The sequence below is a fragment of the Phacochoerus africanus genome, chromosome 6 (assembly GCF_016906955.1).
Source record: "Phacochoerus africanus isolate WHEZ1 chromosome 6, ROS_Pafr_v1, whole genome shotgun sequence".
NCBI classification, from domain to species: domain Eukaryota; kingdom Metazoa; phylum Chordata; class Mammalia; order Artiodactyla; family Suidae; genus Phacochoerus; species Phacochoerus africanus.
Genome location: NC_062549.1, coordinates 615,152 through 630,590, shown reverse-complemented (window position 1 = coordinate 630,590; position 15,439 = coordinate 615,152). Strand labels below are relative to the sequence as shown.

At 63.7% G+C, this 15,439-nt stretch overlaps 2 protein-coding genes across 17 annotated transcripts; both read left to right on the top strand.

The window, feature by feature from the left end:
- Window positions 1-6: 6 nt before the first annotated feature.
- On the top strand, window positions 7-8,740 carry WDR97 (WD repeat domain 97). Of its 16 annotated transcripts, XM_047785477.1 has the most exons (22): window positions 28-193; window positions 365-495; window positions 672-1,300; window positions 1,432-1,553; window positions 1,747-2,452; window positions 2,522-2,664; window positions 2,747-2,983; window positions 3,061-3,151; window positions 3,381-3,513; window positions 3,609-3,724; window positions 3,995-4,055; window positions 4,227-4,376; window positions 4,455-4,700; window positions 4,787-4,909; window positions 5,005-5,088; window positions 5,905-6,030; window positions 6,107-6,586; window positions 6,673-6,870; window positions 6,943-7,064; window positions 7,135-8,160; window positions 8,259-8,320; window positions 8,412-8,740. In XM_047785477.1, the coding sequence occupies exons 1-22, from the start codon at window positions 94-96 to the stop codon at window positions 8,612-8,614; spliced, it is 5,289 nt and encodes a 1,762-aa protein (XP_047641433.1). In that variant the 5' UTR covers window positions 28-93; the 3' UTR covers window positions 8,615-8,740. The 16 variants fall into 16 exon arrangements, with proteins under 16 accessions (XP_047641432.1, XP_047641433.1, XP_047641430.1 ...); XM_047785474.1 differs by having other exon boundaries at window positions 6,673-7,064; XM_047785473.1 differs by having other exon boundaries at window positions 1,747-1,847; window positions 2,280-2,664; window positions 3,231-3,513; window positions 3,995-4,700; window positions 6,673-7,064.
- Window positions 8,741-11,793: 3,053 nt separating this feature from the next.
- HGH1 (HGH1 homolog) lies at window positions 11,794-15,044 on the top strand. Its single transcript, XM_047785658.1, has 6 exons — window positions 11,794-12,716; window positions 12,789-12,889; window positions 12,987-13,085; window positions 13,261-13,352; window positions 13,513-13,635; window positions 13,711-15,044. The coding sequence occupies exons 1-6, from the start codon at window positions 12,091-12,093 to the stop codon at window positions 13,888-13,890; spliced, it is 1,221 nt and encodes a 406-aa protein (XP_047641614.1). The 5' UTR covers window positions 11,794-12,090; the 3' UTR covers window positions 13,891-15,044.
- Window positions 15,045-15,439: the final 395 nt, after the last annotated feature.

The following is a 15,439-nucleotide window of genomic DNA, read 5'->3' as shown; positions in this document are numbered from 1 at the left end:
GGCCTGCCGCGGGGGCGGGGCCTGCCGCGGCCGGTATCCTAGCAACGGTCCTGGGGCTGTTGAGCCGCCTCCCCCCCCCAGCTCGGCGCTGAGATGGAGTCGGTGGAAAGCGGCCCCCTGCCTCCAGCCCCGGACCTGTGTGGTGTTGACGTCTATGACGTCCCGGACCCGGGGCTGCTCACGGAAAAGAACGGTGAGGGGGCCCGGCCTCCGCCCCCACAGGCCCGCTTGGCTGCAGGCCTCCCTCAGGCACAGCTTCTGTCCTCTGGGAGCTCCCCGGGCCGTTCCCTAACCTGACAGGGCCCTCGGCTGCCCGCGCCCTCCAGGGTTAGTGACAGGGCTTCCTTCCACTGCCATCCTGCAGAGCCATCGTTTTCAGAGCCAGTCCCCCAGCGTTTTACCAGCAGCTCAGAGTGGCAGAGCATGACTGTGTGCAGCCGTGCCCGCCAGCTGTGGCTGCTTCTGCGTGCAAGCCTCCAGAGCTTCGTGGAAAAGGTGCGGCTCGCCCATGGCGTCTGTCTCAAGGCCCCTTGCCTGCTCTGGCCCTTCCTCTCTCGGTCCCCAGCAGAACCCCAGCCTGAATCCTCCTGGCTCCCCTCGGCGGGTGCACTGCCTCCCCAAATCCCTGGCCAACACCTGCTCGACTGCAGGCTTGCTGGTTCGGCCCGCAGGCAAAGAGAGCTGAGCTGCGCGCGGCGCGCCTGACGCACGGGCTGGAGCCACTGCGCCGCCTGGCGGTGGCAGCCGGGCTGTGTTCAGTGGCGCAGGACCCGGTGGGTAGACGCTTCGTGGTGCTGGACGGCGCAGGCCTCCTACACCTGCACAGAGAGGACGGCTTGGCACAGGAGAAGTTGCCGGCTCCCATCACACTTACAGGGCTGGTGGCAGTGCTGGGCCCGCTGGGTGCCGTGGGCCGCTTTGTGGGCTGGGGCCCAGCGGGTCTGGCTATACTAAGGTCTGACCTCAGCTTACTGTGGCTGAGTAAGCCAGGGCTGTTCAGAGCACCTGGCCACGAGCCCATCTGCTGCCTGCCGGTGCCCAATCCCGGGCTGCTGCTGGTGGCAGCGGCAGGCGGCATCCTGGCCCTCTGGAAGTTCCGTTCAGGGGGTCGCTGCCTGGTTCCACAGGGGTCGCCTCTGCAGCTGCCAGCAAGCCCCCCAGGAGCGCTCGTGCGCCTGGCTCTGGGGCCTCAGCCCCCCTGTCACCTCCCATGCTGCTTTGCAGCCTGCGGCTCTGCTGTGCTCACCTGCGATCTGCACACCTGGGCTCTCATAGATGTGCGACGGGACTTGCACAAAACGTGAGGGAGGCCCGGGGACGGGGCGGGAAGGTGCTCAGGAGCCAAGTCGGTGAGGGGGCCCCAGTCGTGGGAGGGGTGCAGGCACCCACGAGGCAGCGCCGAGTCTGCTGGGCCTCGCTCTCACCCCTCAGCACCGTCTCGGACCTGGCGTACTGCAGTGAGCTCGAGGCCATGGTGACAGCGTCCCGGGACAGCACAGTGAAGGTGTGGGAGGCAGACTGGCAGATCCGGATGGTGTTCGTGGGCCACTCAGGTGCGCTGCGCCACGGTGGCTCTTGCGGCCCCGTCTCTCTCTGCCCTGCATGCAGCCCTCCGCCTTACAGAGCTCTGGGCAGAGACTCACTGTGGGCTCCTGGCCATGCTCCTCTGCTGTGGCCACAGCCCTGACTGAGGGCTCCCGGTCCCCTAGTCCCTGGTGCGCCAGAGTGACCCGGCGCCTCCCGCAGGCCCGGTGACTGCTGTGGCTGTGCTCCCGAACACGTCCCTGGTGCTGTCGGCTTCGCAGGACGGGACGCTTCGCACGTGGGACCTGCAGGCAGCGGCGCAGGTGGGAGAGGTGGCACTGAGCTGCTGGGACCGGAGCGTGCCGCCCGAGAGCGTGAGCCGCCTGCTGGCCCCTGCCGGCCCGGGCTGGCCCTTGCTCTCCTTGCGCGCCAGCAGCGTGGAGTTGTGGTGCCTGCGTGAGCTCTACTCGCCCTTGGCACAGCTGTCGGCGCCAGTGCTGCACCTGCAGGTGGTGCCCGTGCTGCCCACGCTGGCGCCCCCGGCCCCTCAGCTGCCGGTGCGCCTTGTGTGCGCATGCGCCGACGGCTCAGTTTCCCTGGTCTCGGCCTTGACCGGACGCGTGGTGAACGCGCTTCTGCTCGAGCCCGAAGACCGCGCGGCCGCTGTGGCCTATTGCCTGCAGCGAGAGGTGCTGTGGCTGCTGACGCGCACCGGGCACCTGCTGTGCGCCAATTCTGCGCGCTGCCCCATGCAGGTGCTGCACCGCCTGCGCCCACCGCTGCCCCCCACTCCCAGGCCCTGCTGCCTGCACCTCTACAGCCACCTCACAGACCCCAGGAGCGCGTTTGCCAGCTGGGAGATCGTGTGCCAGCACAAGGGCGACCTGTGCCACAGAGACATGGCCTGGACCTGGAAGGATAAGAACCGGTGGGTGCCACAGCCAGCGAGGGCTGGGCGAGGCGACAGGGCCACGCAACAGGCTCGTGTTGCCCGCAGGTACCTGCCTGTGGTGGGGCATACGGATGGCACCCTGTCGGTACTCGAGCTGCGCTCCTCCAAGACTGTTTTCCGAACGGAGGCTCACAGCCCAGGCCCCGTCACCGCCATCGCGTCCACCTGGAACAGCGTCGTGTCCTCGGGTCCGCGCCTCTCCTTCCCCACAACCCCCTGGGACCCTCCCCCTTCCCTCCCCAGAGGCCCAACCGCTGCTCCCGCCCCCAGGGGGAGACCTGACTGTGAAGATGTGGCGCGTCTTCCCCTACGCCGAAGAGAGCCTGGGTCTGCTGCGCACCTTCTCCTGCTGCCACCCGGCCGTGGCGCTCTGTGCCCTGGGGTCGCGCGTCACCGTGGGCTTTGAGGACCCAGACAGCGCCACCTACGGCTTGGTGCAGTATGGCCTGGGCAACAGTCCGCGCTGTGATCACCGGCCCCAGGATGACCCCACCGACCACATCACCGGTGACCGGGGCAGGGCGGAGGTGAAGGCGGGGCCACCGGATGGCCCTGGCCCCTGACCCTGAGCCCTGGCCCCCTAGGCCTGTGCTGCTGTCCCGCCCTCAAGCTGTACGCCTGCTCCAGCCTGGACTGTACCATCCGCATCTGGACAGCGGAGAACCGCCTGCTGAGGTGGGCCGGGGCCGGGCGGGCGAGGGCGGGCCCGGAGCCTGGAAGCAGCCCTCACTTCTCCCCGCTCTGCCCCCAGCAGAGCCCCAGCGGCTCCCGCCTCTGCCAGGTTCTCCCACCTCTGCCCCCTCCGGAGCCCCCAGCCCTCACTTCTCCCACCTCTGCCCTGCTGCTGCCTCTGTCTCCTACTCCAAGGTGCAAGGCTGGACTCTTGCCCTGAACACCTCTCCAGGCTCCTGCAGCTGAATGGTGCCCCTCAGGCCCTGACCTTCTGCAGCAACAGTGGGGACCTGGTGCTGGCACTGGGCTCCCGCCTCTGCCTGGTGTCACACAGGCTCTACCTGCCCACGTCTTACCTGGTTAAGGTGCGCAGGGAGCACAGGGTGGGCAGGGAGGGGGGTGCTGCTATGGGCGGACAAGCCCCTGCCACCAGGGCTCCAGGCTCCTGTCCTTTGCTCAGAAGCTGTGCCAGGAGACGCCTGATGAGGTGCATGGCCCTCCACTGACCAACAAGGAGTCACTGGCATCAGCCCAGCCGCAGAGGCTTGCCAACCTGCATGGGGTGGCCGGCCTCAGGTCTGCTGGTGGGCCTGGCTGAGCTGTCCCAGAGACCCCCACCCATTCCCCTGCGTCAGGGCCTGGCTGAGTGCCCCCAGCATGAGACCCCAGGGCTCCCAGGCCCCTTGGGCCCCGCAAGCCTGTCCCAGCCCTGGCCTTCCCCCTCCTGGCTGTTCACTGTTCCCCACCAGGGGCCTGGCCACCCACCCTTGGGTCCTCGTCCAGCCTCTGCCCTGTCCCACTGGTAATGCCACCCCTCATCCCGCCTGTGCCCACCTCTGTCTGCAGCATGGCCTCGTCTTTCATCCATCGCCAGACGGCAACACCTCAGCAGCCTGTGTTGGAGGAGGTGGGGTGGGTCCTGCCCCTAGCCTGCCCCCTGCCCCCTGCCCCCTGCCTCTGCCCCTGCCCAGGCCACTCTCCATCAGTCCCTGGGGCAGGCCTGGGACACCCGTGGCTGTCTGGGCAGCACACAGCAAGGCTCAAGGAGGAATGGGCTCACCCCCGACCCCCACCCCAGGACTTGCAGGCCCTCATCGCCCGGGACCACGACCTTCAGCAGCTAGGACTGGGGCTGGTGGGCCCGGCAGCCCGGCCCCCACCCTCCTGGCAGCAGCGCCAGGAGGCCTTTGATAACTACCTTCGTCTGATCTATGGCCCTGACCTGCTGGTGAGTGAGGGCTTCCCCCAGCCCCTCCCTTTGCCCTGGGCCTCTGGCACTGCCCATCTGCCCCACCCTCCCTGCCAGGGCACGTGCTCTGGACGAGAGTCCCAGCGATGGAGCACCACGACTGTCACGGTGGAGAGAGACACGCGGGATGCATGTGCCCTGCCTGGTCCCTCGCAGGCTGGCGTCTGCGCCGAAGCCCCAACAGTGCCGACAGTCCTGCCACCCCAGGACCTGGGCACCCAGGGCCGGCGCTTTGCCCGCCCTCCCCGAGTCACCTTGCCCATCCCCCCCACCCACCGGAGGGTGCACAGCAGAGCATCCCAGGTGAGGCCACCCCCCCCCAGCCACCTGCCGCCCTTGCCTCGTGGTCCCTGCCCGCCTCCGCGCTCTGACTCCCTCTCCCGCCTCAGCTGCTGGCCCGCTCCTCCCTGAGCTCCGACCTGGGCCTCAGTCTGGACCTGCAGCTGCAGTCGGAGCCGCTCCTCGGGGAGAAGCCTGTGGCCCCGGACCCACCATCCTACCTGCAGCACAGGGTGAGAGGCCCAGGCAGGTGGACGCTGCCGCCCAGGGGCAGAACTGCAGGGACAGCAGAGTCCAGACTCGGCTCTGAGCCCTGTCCCATCCCCAGATCCCCCTGCTGCCGAAGAGGCGGCCCCAGGCGCTTCTCTCCAACCTCGGGGGCTTCTATCCTGCCACCATTCAGCCCGACAAGGTGAGGGTCCTTGTTCTCCCTCCGCCAGGGAGACCCCCATGTACACGCTGCGTCTTTCCTTTGCTGCCAACCTTTTTGTCCAGATCTGATCCAGGGGCCATGCCCACCTGTGGCCCCCCACCTCCTGGGCCGGTTTGGCTGCAGCTGCTCTGTGTGTCCTGCCTCCTTGCACTCTGGGGACCGCTGCCAGGGGGCCAGGGACTCCAGAGCAGGCCCTGGGCAAAGCTAGAGCGCCTCTGCCAGCTGATTAAGCCTGCATACCCCCTCCCCCATGAAAGCGTTGGATGGGTGGGCCCCCCTGTGGACTGTGTCAGGGAGACGGGAGTCCCCTCCCTTGAGGGGAGCAAAGTCAAGGGGAGCTGGCCTTCTCACACCCTCCCACCCAGATGCCTGGACAGGCCCTGGCCCCTCTCCCTGCATATCTGGCTCACTTCCCAGGTGGGTCCCTGCTCCTTCCAGCTGCTACACCATCTGCCCAAGCCCTGCAGAGCCCCCCTCTGAGCTCCTGTCACCTGCTCCTTATAGACGTCTCTGCTCTAGGACTGGGGACTGAGTCCTGTGGGCAGACAGCATTGGGTGCCAGGGTTCTCCAAAGGCCACTTGTCACCAGGGTTCCCCTCCTTAGTTACCACCATTGATGCCCTTCCTTCTGAGCCCTAGAGATTCTCTCTTCCTGTCTGTCTGTTGTGGGCAGGGTGTTGGCGCCCAGCTCAGCCCTGGGAGATCCAGCAGGCAGAGCTGGGCGCCCTGCTGGGGTGCTCTCTGGGACAGGGCCGAGTCAGGTTCTCAGCCTGCCCTGCTGTGCTCCACCTCCAGGACTCGAGGCGGCCCATCCACTTCCCTGGCTGTGTGCCCAACTCTGTGGTGCTGCAGCAGATGTGGCAACCCGGGCAGGTCGGCGGCCTCAAAGCCCTCTGCCAGCTCATGGGCAGCAGACCCAAGGCAAGGGGCGGGGCTGGGGGGTGGGGCTGCGGAGGGGCCTGCAGGAGTCCCCTCAGCCAGTGCTCTCCCTTTGCAGGTAGGACACAGCCGAGACGACCTGGGGCTGCGCCAGGGCGGCTGGCGGCACCACGCCAAGTGGCAGCAGAACCTGCTCCAGTGGCTGGGGGATGCAGAGGAGCAAGGAGAGCTGGTTCTGGACTTGGCCTCAGATTCTCTGAGCCCCCACGGGCAGCCTTCAGACCAGCTGCTGGAGTCCAGGGAGCAGGAGGCTGAAGTGGGCCGCCAGGGCGCTGTGGCCGGGCCTCAGGAGCTGCTTGGAGAGGAAGGGTCTGCAGCTGTGGCCACGCCCCTGCCCCATCAGAGCTCCAGGTTTTTGCTCCGGAAGCCCAGCGGCTCCCCAGACACCACCATCAGGAAAGAGAGCTATTTCTGCCGCCCCCAGTACCGCCACAGGCGCTCGCTCTGGGGAGAGCGCTATGGGCATCTGCCGAGGTTCCTGCATTTTCTCATCGGCCAGAACTGGTTCAAAAAGCTCTTCCCCATCTTCACTCTGGAGGTCCGGGGAGCCTTGGAAGCCTGGGGGCTGGGGTGTGGGAGGAGGTGGCGGCACAGGGTCGGGGCCTCAGCACGCGGTCCCTGCAGGCGTACCCTGAGGTGGGCACGGTGGAGGGCCTGGCCTCGCTGTTCTTGGACCTGCTGGAGGAGGCCTCCTGGGCAGACCGCGGGCACATCCTCCACGCGCTGCTGAGGCTGCTGCCTGACGTCAGCCAGGACCTCTGCAGCCGGCTGCAGGGCGTCCTCCTGTGCTTGCTCAACCGGGACCAGCCCCCCAGCCTCGAGGTGAGCCCGGAATCCCGCGCCCCACCCGGCTCGGGCCTCAGGCACCAAGCAGAGCTCCCCCCCACCCCTCAGGACCCAACGCAGAAGCAGTTTGTGATGCTGGCGCTGCAGCTGCTCCTGGCCTGCTCCCTGGATGCGCGCGAGGTGGTGCTGGAGCTCTCGGCCTACTTCCTGTACTCGCCAGCGCCCTGCCGGTGAGTCCCGAGCCCGCTCTGCGCCCACCTGGCCCCACGGCCTCCCATCAGCCGCCCGCTTCTGTCCCAGGCCGGAGATCCAGAAGCTGATGGACGGACTAGGCCTCCAGGACCCTCAGGGCTTCCTGTTCCAGGAGATGACGACCTGGGTCCGGGCTCCAGACCTCGGCTCCAAGGCCGCACTGCGCGAGCGCTGCCGCCAGAAGCTGGAGGAAATGATGCAGCCGTTGCAGGTCAGGGCGGGCAGCGCTGGGGGGGCGCCTGCCCGCAGAGCCTCTCGCCGCCGTCTCCCCAGGCTCTCCCCCTGGGCAGAGGAGCGAGCTGAGCCGGGCGAGGCCAGCAGGCTCCTCGCCCCGGCTCTGGCTCTGCCTCCCGGGCTCTCTCCCACCCCCCAGCTTCCTGTGTGCCACCGGAGGGAGTCTGGGGGGGTGGTCTCAGGCTGGCGAGGGGGCAGCACCTCTCCAGCCTCCCTGCGGGGGGGGGGGGGGCGGGGCCGCTTCCACCCGGGCCAGGACACCCCCTCCCCCGGCTCCCTCCCGCAGACGGAAGCCTGGCAGCCGTCTGTAGCCAAGTTGTCCGAGATGCTGCCCAAGATAGCGCTTCCCCCTCCCAAGGGGGCCCCGCCACCCATGTCGATGCTCTCTGGGACAACTGCTCATGTATCTGTGACCCCCTCCGTCCACTCTGGGACACCCTCAAGCATCTCCTGGACGCCCGCACGGGTGGTCTCGCCTGGGGAGCTGGACTCGGCCGCGCCGGAGGCCCAGGCGCAGCAGATGCGCCCACAGAGGAGCTCGGGGCGGAGCAGACGTGCGCTGTCGGAGACACTGGTGCACTTCCGCCCCTTTCCTGAGGTCCACCCATGGTCCTCGGCCCCGGCCGCCCTGCTTGATGAGCCACTGCCCCTGGAGCAGACGGACTGGTCGCGGTCCAAAATGCTGGACCTGGGGCCCATCGACGCCCTCAACTTCTTCTGCGAGCAGCAGCGGGCTCGGCAGCAGGGCGTCCTGCAGGGGGAGTTTGAGCGCCCACGACGCCCCCCACGCCTGCACCCACGGGGCCCCAACACGGTGGTGCCACAGCCGCGGGATCGCCGGTGAGCGGGCCACGAGGCTCCTGGGTGCAGCCTCAGCAGAGCCTGCGTGGGGTGGCTGAGGGCCCGGCTGCGACTAACCCACCTCCCCCTGCTCCCAGGCACTACCCTATCCTCCGGCTTCAGGAGGCCCAAGTCCAGAGGCCTCCGGTGAAAGTGAGGGGTGAGTGGGGACGGGGGTAGAAATTGGACCCTGCCCGGTCCCACTGAGCACCGACCCCATCCCAAGGTCTCACTGTCCTACTGGCCCCCAGGCCACGTGCTGTCCCGGCTCTGGGAGGACCACACCCTGGACAGCCCCGCGAGGATGCTGAAGCTGCCCCTGCCCCGGGTGGAGCCGCAGCCTTTTCCCCGAGACTGGCCCAGGCCCTCCCGTCCGCTGCCCCCGGGGCTCCTGCAGCCTGCCCTGCAGCGCTACTTCCTGTTAGATGGCGCGCACCCCGACAGCTACAGCTGACCTGGCTGCCCGCCGGCCCCTCCCTTGCCCTCCCCTCCAGCAGGGAGCCTGGACTCAGCTCCCGGGTCAAGCTGGTTGACCCTGGCCAAGGCATAGGGCTGGAATAAAGTCTAGAAGCCACAGCAAGTACAGCGGGTGCCACCTTCATCTCTGGGGGGCACTGAGCTGGGCAGGGAGGTCTGGCTGGTGTGTGGTGAACCTGCCGGTGGCCAGCTGCGTGGGTGAGGCAGGAGCTGGGGGCATGGTGGAGTCTGCAGTAGGCCAGGATCTGGGTGTGGCCTGAGTGTGGCGGAGCAGCGTTCCTGGTGGGGGTGGGCCTGTCTACGCAGAGAGGGAGCCTGGAGCATGGCCACGTCCCTGACCAGGCGCTCAGGCAGCCTTTATCAGGAGGGGAGAGTGGTCACAGGTGTGTGGGGAGGATCCCACATCCTTTGATGCAGGTGAAAACAGGAGTCAGCGTGACGTGATGGAGGGGCCCCAGGTGCTTTGTCCAAGAAGCAGCGCAGGGCAGTGTCCTCTGGACCGTTCAACCTGCGAGTCATCGGGAGATTGGCCTTGGCTGTGGAGTTCCCACTGCGGCACAGCGGGATTGGTGACGTCTCTGGAATGCTAGGACGCAGGTTCGACCCCTGGTCCAGCCCAGTGGGTTAAGGATCCAGCACTGTGCAGCTGCGGTGTAGGTCGCAACTGTGACTCGGAACCGATCCCTGGTCCAGGAGCTCCATGTGCCGCTGGACGGCCAAAAAAGAGAGAGAGAGATCCACTTTGTGAAGCACAGGGTCTCAGAGGGCCTCGGCTCTCGTCTGAGCTGCCATGGCCTCAAAGGGCACGGACCCAACCACCCGTGGGGCCACAGGTGTCCTGGCTGTTAGAAGTGCTTTGGGGAGGGGCCTGTCCTAGCTTTTGGCATCCTGCTGGTGGGTCGGCTGAGCTGCTGTGTTCAGTCTCTGACTTTAGACGTTTCTTCTCGATGGCTCTGTGGTTAGAACTGCTCTCATACCCTCCCCACAACCCCCAGACTGTGCAGGGGCTCTTGTCATGGGGGTGCTGAGTGGGCAGCTCTTTCCCAGGCTAAGCAGGGCCAGAAGTACCAGGTCCAGAGGACTGAAAGACTTGACTTTTTATAAGGGGGACCATGTCTGCTCACACAAGGATGCAGAGCCCCACGGCAATCTGCTTCTACTGATGTGTCTGTGTTTTCAGCTATAAGAGCAATAAATACTTTAAAAAATACAAATATGAGAAAACCAGGCAAAAATTTAAACAGGTCAAAACCCCCACTAATCATAAAGGAAAACATTAATTGTTTATTTAATACATATTAATATGTAATTTTCAAAGTAGGAACTATACCATTAAGACAGTAAAAAATCAGGGAGTTCCCGTCGTGGCGCAGTGGTTAACGAATCCGACTAGGAGCCATGAGGTTGCGGGTTCGGTCCCTGCCCTTGCTCAGTGGGTTAACGATCTGGTGTGGCCGTGAGCTGTGGTGTAGGTTGCAGACGCGGCTCGGATCCCGCGTTGCTGTGGCTCTGGTGTAGGCCGGTGGCTACAGCTCCAATTCGACCCCTGGCCTGGGAACCTCCATATGCCGAGGGAGCGGCCCAAGAAATAGCAACAACAACAACAACAACAAAAAAGACCAAAAAAAAAATCAGGCAATAGAGTTGGAGGAGATATTTGAAGTCATGTAACTAAAAATGGCTTGTCTCCAAACTCTATGAAGAACTTCTAGGGAGTTCCCTGGTGGCCAAGTGGTTAGGATTTGTCACTTTTGCCACTGCCAAGAAAGAAAGAAATGAAAATCCCTCAAGAGTGGGAGAGGGTTGGAACTGAGGGAGACAAGAGGTGAGACACCCAGTGCCTTTTGCTAAAGGTCACTACTAGGGTAACCGGTGTGACCTGGGAATTTGAGGTCTCTGGGTCAAGGGTACATGGGGGTTCTTTGCATACACTTGTAACTTTGAAGCCACTTCCAAAAAATTTGGCTCTTTTAACTCATCCCAGGAATCTTGACGGCTCTGTATCTGGTGACTACTGTAAACATTTCCTCCAACCAGTCAAGGCGCCTCCAGCCCTGAAGGCGCACATTTTTGTCTCAGTCAAAAGTACCCACCAGAGGGGTGAAGGATCCGGCGTTGCCGTGAGCTGTGGCGTAGGCCGGTGGCTACAGCTCCGATTCGACCCCTAGCCTGGGAACTGCCATATGTCGCAGGAGCGGCCCAAGAAATGGCAAAAAGACAAAAAAAAAAAAAAATCAAAACAACTGACAAACCTCTGGCAAGACTGACCAAAAGAGAAAGAAAACACAAATTACCAACATCAAGGAGGAGAGCGGTGACGCCACAACAGAGCATATATCAAAAGGATAATAAGGAGTTCCCGTCGTGGCGCAGTGGTTAACGAATCCGACTGGGAACCATGAGGTTGCGGGTTCGATCCCTGCCCTTGCTCAGTGGGTTAACGATCCGGCGTTGCCGTGAGCTGTGGTGTAGGTTGCAGACGCGGCTTGGATCCTGCGTTGCTGTGGCTCTGGCGTAGGCCGGTGGCTACATCTCCGATTCGACCCCTAGCCTGGGAACCTCCATATGCCGCGGGAGCGGCCCAAAGAAATAGCAAAAAGACAAAAAAAAAAAAAAGGATAAGAAGATAATATTATGAACAACTTTATGCCAATTAATTCAACAAGATGAAACAGACTAATTCCTTAAAAGACAAACTGTCAAAAGTAGTCCAAGAAGAAAATGTCAACCTGAATAGCCACGTGTCTATGAAAGGAATGTAATTTGAAAAACCTTCCCAGAAAATTTCAGGCCCAGATGACTTCACTGGGGAGTTCTACCAAACATTTAGGGAAAAAATCATACTAGTTTCACAACCTCTTCCAAAAAATTCTAAAGGAGGGAACACTTCCCCCCACCGAGTTGGCCAGCATCACCCGACAGCGGATAAAGACGATAAAGAAAGCCACAGGCCAATAACTCTCATGGACTGAGACGCAAAGACCCTAAGAAGCTGTCACAATCTGAATACGATATATACAAACGAAAATATATCGTGACCCAATGGAGATTATGCCGGGAATACAAGGCTGGGTTAACACTAGAAAGTCGATATAATGGATCACGCTTTTCTTCTGGCGATCTCTGCCAGTCCACGAAGGAGGAGGGCCAACGTAATGTCTGCCACCGGCGGCCTGCAGGACCACCAAGGGACGGTGCCACATTGGGGGTTCGAGGTGTGTCCCAGCGGCAGCCCCCGCCCCCACCCAGGGAACCCGAGCTCAGCCGCTTCCGGGCCGGCACCCAATCCCACAAAGCCCCGGGCTTCAGCGCGGTCCCGCCTCCACGCGCAGGTCCCGCCCCTTTCGCCGGGCCTGCAGCCTCGGATTGGTCGCTGCGGCTTCCGCTATTCGGGTGGGCGGGGCCACTGCCACCTCGCGGCGCGGGGCTGCTGCCCTGAACGAGCTGATCCGCATGGGGGACGCCGAGGCGCAGACAGGCCCCTTGGCGGGTCGCCTCGCCTCCGTAGGGTCGGCAATGCCGGAGGTCCACCCGACGGCGGAGGCGGCGAAACTGCTGCCCTTCCTAGCGCTCGAGGCGCGGGCTGACCTGCAGGCGGCGGCGGTGCAGCACGCGCTGGCGTTGACTGGCTCGGAGCCGGGACGTACGCTGCTGGCCGGCCAGGCGGCTTTGCTGCAGGCGCTGATCGAACTGGCGGTGGCCCCTGCTCCCGCCCCGGCCCGAGAGGCCACCCGCGTGCTCATCAATCTAGCCGCCGACCCCGGCCTGCACAAGCCGCTGCTGGCGGCTGAGCCCGGGCTGCTTGCCTGTCTGCTGGGCTGCACGTTGGACCCACAGTGGCCCTGGGCCGAGGAGGCGGCCGCTGTGCTGGCTAACCTCAGCCGCGAGCCGGCGCCGTGTGCTGTGCTGATGGAAGCGCTGGCGGCCTCGGGGCCCGGGGAGTCGGGCCTGGAGCGGCTGGTGCGAGCTCTGTGCACTCCCGGCTACAACGCCCGGGCGCCCCTGCACTACTTGGGGCCAGTGCTGTCTAACCTCAGCCAGCGTCCTGCGACGCGCGCTTTCCTGCTGGACCCAGACAGGTGAGGCCCAGGGGGCTTGCGGGGAGGGGGTGGAAGTGAGCAGGGACGGCGCTGAGTGGTCCTTCCCTTCAGGTGCGTGGTCCAGCGGCTGCTGCCCCTTACCCAATACCCGGACTCCTCGGTGCGCAGGGGCGGGGTGGTGGGGACACTGCGAAACTGCTGCTTCGAGCACCGTGAGTGGTGGTGGGGAAGTTGCCATGTGGGGGAGTAGGGGGAACAGACTGGACTCCGGGGCCCCTCTGGACTGGCCTCCATTCCCGTTGCCCCCAGGACACCATGAGTGGTTGCTTGGGCCCGAGGTGGACATTCTCCCCTTCTTGCTGCTGCCCCTGGCGGGGCCTGAGGACTTCTCAGAGGAAGAGATGGACCGTGAGTGGCTGGGGTCAAGGAGGTTGGCCAGGCAGAAGGGCAAGCCAGTGGGGGGAGAGGCTGAAGGAGGTTTTCAAATCAGGGCTCTGCTGAAACTTTCCAGCGGGCAGTTGCTAAGCATCGGTGAGACTTACAACGGCCAACGTGGTCCCAGTGACTCCACATTCACCTCTAGGGCTGCCTGTTGACCTGCAGTACCTTCCGCCAGACAAGCAGCGAGAGCCTGATGCTGACATTCGAAAGATGCTGATCGAGGCCATCATGCTGGTACGCTGGGGTCCCCCTGTGTTAACACCACCCCCAGAACCCACCCATACCTGATCACACGGAGTTCTGGGTACGCTGAGGTCCCCCTGTGTTAACACCACCCCCAGAACCCACCCATACCTGATCACACGGAATTCTGGGTAACCTCTGCCTCTGCTAGCTGACAGCCACAGCACCTGGTCGGAAGCAGGTGAGGGACCAGGGAGCATACCTGATCCTCCGTGAGCTGCACAGCTGGGAGCCAGAGCCTGATGTGCAGGTGGCTTGTGAGAAACTCATCCAGGTGGGTGCAGGGCTGGCGGGGGGTGGATGTCCCTCGTGGCCCGGCCAGCTGCTCACCTGCCTCCCCTGCTGGCAGGTCCTTATTGGGGATGAACCAGAACATGGCCTGGAAAACTTGCTGGAGGTGCAGGTGCCTGAAGATGTTGAGCGGCAGCTGCAGCAGCAGGACCGCCAGGAGCAGGAGCAGTGCAAGCGGGAGCATCAGGAGCTGGAGCTGGCCCCAGAGCCACAAGCAGAGGGAGCTGCACCCACCTGAGGCCCCTGAAGCCTCCCACCAGCTCCAGGCCCACCTTTGCTAACCTTCAGTCCAGGCCTCCCAGACCAGGCGTGCCTGCAGCCTCCTGCCAGCTTCCGGATCCGTGTGCTGAGGCCGTGCCCTGCTGAGAAGCAGAGCTACCCCTGAGCTGCAGGTCCTTGGTCCTTGCCGAGGGCTCCCGTGCAAATGCCCAATCAGCCTGGGGGGCGAGGACCTCCCTGTGCCCTTTTGCTTCCGCTGGCTGCTCAGAGGACGCCGCCATGACCAGTGCTGACAGACCCTGCGACGTGCCAGGTTCCTCGGGGGAATGGTCAGTGGGGCTGGACGGAAAAACCCTGCAAGCCTGAGGGCCCAGCTGGAGCTTCCAGTCCCAAGGGTGCTCCAGGTGGCCGGGTGTAGGGGAGCAGCCAGGTGCTTGCTGCCAGCCCAACTCCGGTCCCTCCAGCCAGGGACCCTCGGCTTGCTTTACCTGAGACCCAGCCTCAAAGGGCTGACCTCGTGAGGTGTGCACCAGCCACGACCTGTCACGGGACCTCCCAGGACTGCACCCGCAGCGTGTCCTCCCGGCACTTGCTGCGTCCCCTTCGTCCACTTGACCTGGGCCCTTCGCAGCCTCCTCGAGCCCAGCTTCCCAGTCCTGGACTCATGGGTGCCCTCAGGCTCCCTGCCCAGCTAGGCCCGCCTCCTGCTCAGCTTCTCTGGGCCCCGGCTCCCCAGAACCTCTTGCCTGCCGTGCACAGGCTCCCCGATAAGCCTGCAGCCTCGCCCTTAGCCTGTCATTCCCCCGACCACCCTCGGCCCCCTTGGAGCCCCTTCGCTCCATGGGTAGCACCCCTAATTCTGCAGCCACCAAGCCTGGCAGGCTGTCAGCGTGGCCTTGATCCCACATACCCCCTTCCTGGACCTCCCACCAGACCTAGTGCCCTTTTTTGCCCTGGAGCCCTTGTCCCCGCACCCCTGGCACCACCAGTTCTTATTGCAAATGGTTGTACCTGTTTTGTCATGAATTCCCAAATATTGCTTCTACCTTTATGTTTTAATAACCATACCTCCCCTGTAAGATCTTGTTTTCAAAGTAGGGGGATGTTACACTTTCACAGTGTGACAGTGGTTAGCTGATCTAGAAAGTCCAAATAAATCCAAAGCCACGTCAAGTCTCTGTTACCGCAGAGAACGAATGGATGAGCTTTCACTTCAGTGCAGCAACGTCTTCCGAAGAGCATAAGAATCTTAGCACTGAGATGGCCAGAAGTAAGGGTTGGCAAAAATGGCTCCATGACTAATGAAGGTAAAACTGGAAACAACATCCGCAGTCTTTTGCTGCGTGAATTACCAGCAGATCAAGTGTGGGACTTAGAGCGGGGATCTTCCCGGGTGCCCAGTGTCTCGCTCCTCTGCAGTCCCCTCTCTTCTCCCCTCCCCCCAGTTAAATTTGCGCTCTGGCCTGGCAGTGGGTGACCCTTTTTCAGGTGCCCCAAGGCCCGTGGCCCTTCTGCACTAGGTACAAACCCTTGGTTCCACAGAAGAGATGTTTTATCTGGCCTTGCCC

Bases quoted from the DNA above. Each gene is read 5' to 3' on its own strand.
- WDR97 (XM_047785462.1), top strand. From the start codon at position 94: ATGGAGTCGGTGGAAAGCGGCCCCCTGCCTCCAGCCCCGGACCTGTGT. The intron at 194-364 runs GTGAGGGGGCCC...GCCATCCTGCAG, and splicing joins GCTGCTCACGGAAAAGAACG to AGCCATCGTTTTCAGAGCCA. The intron at 5,089-5,904 runs GTGAGGGTCCTT...CTCCACCTCCAG, and splicing joins CCACCATTCAGCCCGACAAG to GACTCGAGGCGGCCCATCCA.
- HGH1 (XM_047785658.1), top strand. From the start codon at position 12,091: ATGGGGGACGCCGAGGCGCAGACAGGCCCCTTGGCGGGTCGCCTCGCC. The intron at 13,353-13,512 runs GTACGCTGGGGT...TGCCTCTGCTAG, and splicing joins TGATCGAGGCCATCATGCTG to CTGACAGCCACAGCACCTGG. The intron at 13,636-13,710 runs GTGGGTGCAGGG...CCCTGCTGGCAG, and splicing joins CTTGTGAGAAACTCATCCAG to GTCCTTATTGGGGATGAACC.